The sequence below is a fragment of the Podarcis filfolensis genome (genome assembly GCF_964270895.1).
Source record: "Podarcis filfolensis genome assembly, contig: HAP1_SCAFFOLD_127, whole genome shotgun sequence".
In the NCBI taxonomy this organism is placed as follows: Eukaryota; Metazoa; Chordata; class Lepidosauria; order Squamata; family Lacertidae; genus Podarcis; species Podarcis filfolensis.
Genome location: NW_028149446.1, coordinates 33,772 through 42,758, shown reverse-complemented (window position 1 = coordinate 42,758; position 8,987 = coordinate 33,772). Strand labels below are relative to the sequence as shown.

Here is an 8,987-nt window from a genome sequence, read left to right as displayed (position 1 = left end):
AGACCCGCCCCTTCCGGCCTGTTGCTCTGCCGCCTCGCGCAGGAGTAAACAAAAACAGAAAAGGCCCCTCTCCGTAGGCGGCTTTTCCGAAGCGGGCGTGGGAGGCCGAGAAGTGGCTTTAGGGCGCATGCGTTGTGGAGAAGCTGAGAGGCTTCCGTAGAGGTGGGCCTCGAAGGGTAGAGCGGCTGCGGAGGAAACCAGGATGGCGGCGCTGAGCGTTCGCGTGAGTAAAGGGAGATGCACGTTATGTATCTAGGCATTTGTTGAATTCGTGTCCCCCGCTTCGCCTCCAAGGAGCTCAGGGTGAAGCGCATAGGCTTCCTGGCCCCACAGCACCAACCCTGCGAGGTGGGCTAGGCTGAGATTAAGAGGCAGCGACTGGCCCCCAAGGTCAGCCCCTGAGCGTCACGGCCTCCCCGAGTCCTAGTCCGAACTCCCTAACCGTCGCACCAGCAGGGGCTCCGGCGCGTTCGCGTAGTAACGGAGCAGTGGGTCGGACGCTGCTGCTGCCCTTGGTTGCCTTACGCCGTTTCCCTGCCTGTTTGTCTCGCAGCGCCTCTTTCTGCTCCCTGCCTGCGTCCTCCGCTCGTCGAAGTGCTGCTACCGCGGGGACTCTCCCTCCGACTCCGGGCGGGATCTGCTGGAGATCCCTCTGCCGCCTTGGCAGGCCCGGCCCCACGAAGCCCCGGCGAGGAAGCGCGCGAGGCTGCTGTACGAGAGCCGCAAGAGGGGCATGCTGGAGAACTGCCTCCTGCTCAGGTGAGCCGTCGCCTTCTGTTCTGCCTTTCCTAAGCCTCCTCGTTGCTTTCAACTTGGACTTGTTTCCTGGTAACCATATTAATAATAATAATAATAATAATAATAATATATTTTATTTGTATCCCGCCCTCCCCAGCCGAAGATGGGCTCAGGGCGGCTAACAACAGTCAAAATAATCCAACATTCTAAAAACATTCATTATAAAATTAATTAAAATCAAATTAAAATCAAATTGATGGCAACCATTAAGCAAAATTCTGTGCAGATTGCCAGAGGAGGGGGTCAGGCTGCGCCCTGACCAAAGGCCTGGTGGAACACCTCTGTCTTGCAGGCCCTGCGGAAAGATGTCAGGTCCCACAGGGCCCTAGTCTCTTGTGACAGAGCGTTCTACCAGGTTGGAGCCGCGGCCGAGAAAGCCCTGGCTCTAGTTGAGGCCAGCCTAACCTCTCTGTGGCCTGGGATCTTCAGGATGTTTTTATTTGCAGACCGTAAATTTCTCTGTGGGACATACCAGGAGAGGCGGTCCTGTAGGTATGAGGGTCCTAGGCCGTATAGGGCTTTAAAGGTTAAAACCAGCACCTTAAACCTGATCCTGTACTCCACCGGGAGCCAGTGCAGCTGGTATAGTACAGGATGAATATGATCTCGCAGCGAAGACCCCATAAGGAGTCTCGCCGCGGCATTCTGCACCCACTGGAGTTTCTGGGTCAGTCTCAAGGGCAGCCCCACGTAGAGCGAGTTACAATAATCCAGTCTGGAGATGACCGTCGCGTGGATCACAGTGGCTAGGTCAGGGCGAGAGAGATAAGGAGCCAACTGCTTAGCTTGGCGGAGATGAAAAAATGCCGCCTTTGTTATAGCTGTAATCTGCGCCTCCATAGAGAGGGAGGTATCGAAGATTACACCCAAACTCTTAACGGACGATGCTGGCACTAATTGCACCCCCGCAAGAGATGGGAGTTGCCCCCTCAATCCCATATTGCTCCGTCCCAGCCAGAGGACCTCTGTCTTCGAAGGATTTAACTTCAACCGGCTCCCACATAACCATCCAGCCACAGCTTCCAGACATCTGGTCAGTGTGTCTGGGGCCGAGTCAGGATGGCCATCCATCAACAGATAGAGATATTAAGAATCGAGTCTTTAAATATTAAAATATTTAATATTAATATTATAATTGTTATTTCATTTTATAATGTATATAAAACAGAGATAAGAATGATGAAACTACCGTATATTCTCTGGGCAGTTTAAACTGATAAAATGCAACTGGAAATTTAGCTGAAAAACAGTGAGTACAAAATCATTGTTGTCTACTTTCTCCATATTGTGCATCATTTTATAAACCTACATTTTTTAAAAAAGAAATGTTGCTCTCTCCTTGCACTTGGAAATACCCTTATCCAAGGACAGCGCTAGGAAGCATTGTTATGAAATATTGAAAATCAGCTTATAGAGGAAAAAGGAGAAGATTGTCCATTCTGTTTTCTCTTGGTTATCAAGGGTATAGTCAGACATTGGTTTATCTTGAACTGGTAGAGGGAACCTGGGGCTGAATGTGGTCTCCCCTCTGAGCCCCTCTATCCAGCTTCTGGGACTCTTCTCCAAAGGCCACACCCCTCAGTAGCCCTGCTTCTCATTGCTTTTGCCTGGACCTTGAACTGTAATAATGCCTTTTGTTTGTCTGAATGGGTGTGCAGAAATTTCTGGCACTTGCATAGCCAGAATGTAGTATATTTATTACATTGTGGTATTTTTTTCTACCTCGTCTGGTTTTCCCAGTATGCTGTTTTATTGTTTCCATAGTTTCTTTGCCAAAGAGAATCTGAATCGAATGAATGAGCAACAGCTGGATCTTTATGATCGCCTGATTAATGAGCCCAGCAATGATTGGGATATCTACTACTGGGCAACAGGTAAAGCAAAACACTGTCTTTTGGGGTCACTTGCTATTGGCTCTTATGTGACTTGGGGGCATGTCTTATGAAGGGCATTTCACAATATAAAAACTTGAAAATATACAACATAGTAACAAACAAAAACAATAACCCCCCTGCACACAGTTAAAAAGGCCAAAGACCTGGGAGAACGGGAATGTTTTTACCTGATGCCTAAAGATATGTAAATGAAGACATCAGGCAAGCCCCTTTGGGGAGAACATTCCACAAGTGGGGAGCCGTCACAGAAAATGCTTGTTCTCGTGTTGCTGCCCTCTGGACCACACACAGCAGCACAGTACATGTAATATTTCAACCTCTGTCCTGAAAAGGTGTGTGATTGTCCTAGAAGGATTTGTCACTGAACCTGAAATACAGTTTTAGCTATGAGCAGGGTCTAAAAATTGTCATGTTCACCATATAAACATTCCAACTCTAGCAATCAGGCTGATCAAGAGTATAACTAATGTATACTCTACCTTTAAAACATATGTATTTTTATTTGCAGTAAGCCCTTTTTGAATTTAGTAGAACTTAACATCCTCCTTAACAAGCATAGTTTTAGGTTGCAGAACTGCTGTATAGTTAATGATAATATAGTGGTACCTCAGGTGAAGAACTTAATTCGTTCTGGAGGTCCGTTTTTAACCTGAAACTGTTCTTAACCTGAAGCACCACTTTAGCTAATGGGGCCTCCTGCTGCTGCTGTGCCGCTGCTGCGCGATTTCTGTTCTCATCCTGAAGCAAAGTTCTTAACCCGAGATACTATTTCTGGGTTAGCAGCGTCTGTAACCTGAAGCGTCTGTAACCCGAGGTACCACTGTATATTATATATTTTATGGCAGCGGTGGGGAACTGGATCTGGCTAGTAGGCCAATACTCTGCTTCCCATGGGCCAACTTTGACAGATGCATGGGACCACCCAACTGTCAGTCACCTGATGGCATAATACATCAAATGACACCTATCAACATTCAAATGAGTTACTATACAACAATCTTCTTTGAAGATGCACTTTCAGCACCAATTAGCTGACGAGTATTACAGGGAACCTTTGAAGTCCATTTGGAGGTAGCAATTAGGATTCAAAGTGTTTGCTCCAAACAGCTAGTTGTTTTTTCTCTACAAAGGGGAAAATGCTCTGTTTGGAGTGCCACTGACTCCCAGCAGGGCTCCCTGTCTGCATTAATCAGCTGATTGGTGCTGACAGAGAACCCTTCTTTCAAAGAAATAATTGAGAACTCACTTAAACTCCTGATTGTTCTTTTCTTGCCCATACCTGCCCCATTTCACTTACGACGTCTTGTGGGCTGTGGGCAACAGCCTCATGTGACCTGCACCAGCCTAATTGGGGTCACGGGCCGAGACTTCCCACTGCCATTTTACAAGAAGTTCCAAAAACATTCTTGCTCCCTGACACATAAAAAAATGTCTTTTGTTTGTTTGGAAAGCAAGCATTCCATTTTGTTTCCTTTTCTGTACTTAACACACTAACTGGGATGTCTTTGAAATGGGGCTTGACAAATAATTTTAAGTCCAGTGACAAAATGATCTTGGAAAACCTACTAGATCTGTAGACTCTGTAGTTCTGAGCAGGGGTAGCCAATGTGATTTCATCCAGATTTTGCTGGACTACAACTCTTATCTTTGTTGGCTGGCACTGATGAGTTGGAATCCAACATCTGGTGGACACCTCAGTGTACAGAATCTTCAGACACTGGTAGCAGAGCTTATACTGTTGTTTCACTTCTTCCTTTTTTCTCCCCAAAGAAGCAAAGCCTGCTCCAGAAATCTTTGAAAATGAAGTCATGGAGATGCTTAGAGAGTTTACCAAAAACAAGAACAGAGAGAAGAGACTGCAACAACCAGATCTTGAGTATCTTGTTGAAGCTTCACACTGATCTTGTGGTTTCTGGAGAAGGCCATACAGTCTGGACATCGTTTGAAACCTAGAAGCACACACACTGGTATTCAGGCCTCTTGAGTCCCACTCTTGTGAATGGTCACTGTTTTCCATGCTTTACTTATCTGTAATAAAGCTTCAGCGCTTTTTTTCTTGAAGACTAATTGCCCCCCAAAAAGGATGTGTGGTCCTTTAGATACTTGGTTATAGCTCCCATTAAATTCAATGCAACACTTCTGAGAAGACAGGTATAGAAGTGTTAACAGAGTACCTTTTCTGACTCAGAATGCACTTCAGCAATCCCACTGGTATAGGACTGCAGGGTGATTGATAAAAACAAAAGGCATTGTTCTGGTTCATTGAGAAATGCGCATGGTTGTTAAATTATACATAACAAATCACAGTTGTACCTCAACTCCTGAATGCCTTGAGAGTCAAACGTTTCGGCTCCTGAACGATTGAAAACTGAAAGTGAGTGTTCTGGTTTTCAAATGTTCTTTAGGAAGCCAAACATCTGACGGGGCTTCTGCGGCTTCCGATTGGCTGCAGAAGCTTTCTGAAGCCAATCAGAAGCTGCGCTTTGGAAGTTGAACGTTTCAGAAGTTGGATGGACTTCCGGAACGGATTCTGTTCGACTTCCAAGGTACGACCCTCCCAGCTGATGTCAAGGCAATAAACAACTATTTTACTTTTAAAAGACAACTGAAGGTGGCCCTGTTTAGGGACGTTTTTAATGTCTGACACTGTATTGTTTTTAATATTCTGTTGGAAGCCGCCCAGAGTGGCTGGGGAAACCCAGCCAGATGGGTGGGTTATAAATAATAAATTATCATTATTATTCTTATACAGCTGTAGTATTATTTTATATTCTGCTCAGTTCCAGGATTCCTGGGCAGATTTCTGTATTGTATGATTCTGGCCAAAAGGTAAACAAATGATTGAGAATCGTAGATTTGTGGAAGTCTATAGTACTCTTTATGCTATAAGTGTATTTTCAATAATGAATGGATAAAGGTAAAGGTAAAGGTACCCCTGCCCGTACAGGCCAGTCGTGTCCGACTCTGGGGTTGCGCGCTCATCTCGCTTAAGAGGCCGGGAGCCAGCGCTGTCCGAAGACACTTCCGGGTCACGTGGCCAGCGTGACGAAGCTGCTCTGGCGAGCCAGCACCAGCGCAGCGCACGGAAACGCGTTTACCTTCCCGCTATAAAGCGGTACCTATTTATCTACTTGCACTTGGGGGTGCTTTCGAACTGCTAGGTGGGCAGGAGCTGGGACCGAACGACGGGAGCTCACCCCGCCGCGGGGATTCGAACCGCCGACCATGCGATCAGCAAGTCCTAGGCGCTGAGGTTTTACCCACAGCGCCACCTGTGTCCCTTAATGAATGGATAGCAACCCCATATAAGTAATTCATTACTGGACATCTTAGATGCTGAGGGTACATTCCTAAAGCCAATTGCTGGAGTTGGTGCAGTGATCTGACTCCATGCAGTCACATGACAGCAATGGGGTTGCCTCAGGCCTCCCCACAAGTGCAGTTCTGGATATACTTACCAGTTTTCAGCTGTGTCAGCCTATGCACTGGTGGATGTGCCCATCACTTTCCTTCCATTCTGCTTGATAGGTTTATTTGCTACTGCCTTTATTTGCTACAACCCCTGTGTCCCTAGCCTAGAAGACTTTATTCTTATTCTTCTTCTTAGCCACAAGTATTTTTGCAGGAATTTTGAGACATCAGTTGAAGGCTCCACCAGAACTTGTGCATATTGGTGCTGTTTGTTAGTACATCTTCAGTAGATCAATGAGGCCAACATTAACAAGCTGCATATGGAAGATTTGGTCCTTGCATATTGCCCTCGTGTATGTCCTTGGCAGTGTGTGTGTGTTTCTTATTTATTTAAAGATTTTTTTAATCCCACTCTTCAGCCAAAAAAGGCTCGCAGAGCAGCTTACAAATCATTAAAATCGCTATATATGCCCTCAGCCTTACAATCTAAAAATAAATGACACAAAAAGAAATGGAGGGAGCTAGGAGGAAATAGGCAAACTCTGGTTCAAATCCATGCTTTCAAGTTGCTTTAATGACCAGCTGGGATGGGAAAATGCAAGGAAAGGAGTGCGCCAAAAGTTACTGATCTCTCAGCTGTCCCAGTGGAGTGGCCCTGCATTCCTTCTCTTCCATCATTGGCAACAGGCAGATGTAATTACTGCTACTCAGTGACAGTGGATGCACAGAGGGGCCTAATTCCTGCATAGAATGGACGGCAGCCCCTATTCTGTGGTACCTTATGTGTTTTTTGTGGGGGGAAGAAAGTTGTATGTTGGGAATTGCGCCAGGGTCCCCAACTACCTTAATCCAACTTGGGACTCAAGGTTTTAGCTGGCACTTGTCAGTAAAAACCAGTGGCACATGGTTATAATTCCCCCCCCCCCTGCTGACCCTGTCCTTTATAGTCGGTGTCTATTCATTTCATTCCTTTTTCCTCATTTGCTACCGTTTGATATAGTGGTAGCTGCAGCATTAAATGGATACTGTCTGTCCTTTGTAGTTGTTGTAATTTGATGTGTTTGGCAGTTAGTGAATACTCACACTGTCTCCCCCCACCCTCAGATGTAGAATAATTCCCACCCACTTGCTATACCAAGCAAAGTTTAATATAGAAGTACACAATATACTGTTAAACAATGAATATCTCCAACTAAACATTCGAAAAAACTTTCTGGCAGTAAGAGCTGTTCGGCAGTGAAACAGACTCCCGTGAAAGGTGGTGGGCTCTCCTTCCTTGGAGGTTTTTTAACAGAGATTGGATGGCCATCTGTCATGGATGCTTTAGCTGAGATTCCTGCATTGCAGGGGGTTGGACTAGATGACCCTTGGGCCCCTTCCAATTCTATGATTTATTACATTTTTATACTGCCTTTCATTCAAAGATCACAGGGCAGTTCTCAACATAGACAAAATGAGAACAAAAAATTAGAAGCTGAAAGTAGAATTTAATTTACAAGAACATTATTTCCCAGAACACAAAAATGTGTGCCATTTGCTGACAAAACCAAGATTCTTCACTACAAATTCCTTATTCCAAAGGGGATCACCCTTCCATTTGAAAATTTTATGTGAAATACTTAAAAAAGCAAATAAATCAGCCTATGTCTGTTCATAAATTTTCATAAACACACACAGTTTATTCAGTCTGCTTGTATTTCCTTTTTTCACCCAATCAACTGCTAGCATTCGTAGCTGAATGAACTTTAGCTATTCTATTTTTAGAAGTTGATGGTGCAAAAAGAAGAAAACAGTACTGTGTGGCTTGTGTCTAACCCTGTTAGGCTCTTTTCCACTTTTCAGTCAGTTACTGGGAGTCAGGTATTTTCAAAACAGGTGTTTGAAATTGTTCTAGGATACATAAATACTTTTTCTTCTGGCCAGCAGTGACTTCTTCAATAATCATATAAGTAACACTTTCAGACACCCAGGGGTTTCTGCAGAACATGTTTTATGTAATGTACTTTTTTAAATTAAAAAAATCGTATTAAAACTTGCTAGCTGTGTGACAATTTGAAATACAGCTTGGCCCTCCTAGAGTTGGTTCCCCCCGCCCCTTATCACACAGAACGTTAAAAGTCTTGCTTAAGGTTACATGCTTCTTTGCAGCCATCTAGTCTATGGCATTACCTTTAAACTACCACATGGTGTCATTATAAGCATACTGATGATGTTTCCTCAATACTAAATATTCACATGCAGGCTTGATCAAAAGTGATGTGTAACTTACATATTTTTAATTTTGTATGCTCAGAGATTTCTCTTCCGTGTCAGAGTTCAGATTGCAGAGATTCTGTGTCAAGTAATGCCACATTCAATGACATGAGTAAAATATAACACAAATACACTTATTTTAGTCCTAGGTAAGCAACAGAATCATACAGCACCAAAACTGAGCTATCTGAAACCCGCAACTCATATTGCTAAGACTTTACAATAACATTTCAATATTATTTTGCAGATACAAATGCAGAACATTGGGAGGTGGGATAATGGTGGCGAAAGCTTAAATTCTCAAGAGTTGTGTGCCGGACATCTAAAGTTACACTTGAATTACACTGCACAGCTGTGACTGCAGACATTTAGTAGGAACACAGCCTTACACGTGTTCCTTTCTGCCCACTTGGTACTGTTCTATGTTTTACGGACCTGGGGGCGGTGGCAGCACTGATTCTGGTGACTCTACCTTGTTCAACTGCTGCATACCTCTCCAGCTCCTATCTAGTAGCTCAACTTGAATACAATGGGACAATGGCTCAGGAAACACACAGACCTCAACTCCTCGAGGGCTATATTTAGGAATCCAAATAATCAGAACCATTTCATGTACGTATTGGGCATGGG

The 8,987-nt window shown here is 44.5% G+C and overlaps 1 protein-coding gene across 1 annotated transcript; it reads left to right on the top strand.

Annotated features, from left to right (window-relative positions):
• Positions 1 to 11: 11 nt before the first annotated feature.
• Positions 12 to 5,440, top strand: LOC310755080 (succinate dehydrogenase assembly factor 2, mitochondrial-like). Its single transcript, XM_083631766.1, has 4 exons — positions 12 to 223; positions 554 to 759; positions 2,563 to 2,672; positions 4,464 to 5,440. Exons 1-4 carry the CDS (start codon positions 203 to 205, stop codon positions 4,592 to 4,594), a joined length of 468 nt encoding a protein of 155 aa, XP_083487892.1. The 5' UTR covers positions 12 to 202; the 3' UTR covers positions 4,595 to 5,440.
• Positions 5,441 to 8,987: the final 3,547 nt, after the last annotated feature.

Excerpts from the sequence above, each read along its gene's own strand:
- LOC310755080 (XM_083631766.1), top strand. The coding sequence starts at position 203 with ATGGCGGCGCTGAGCGTTCGC. Across the intron at positions 760-2,562 it reads GAGAACTGCCTCCTGCTCAG|TTTCTTTGCCAAAGAGAATC; the intron begins GTGAGCCGTCGC and ends TTGTTTCCATAG. Across the intron at positions 2,673-4,463 it reads TATCTACTACTGGGCAACAG|AAGCAAAGCCTGCTCCAGAA; the intron begins GTAAAGCAAAAC and ends TTCTCCCCAAAG.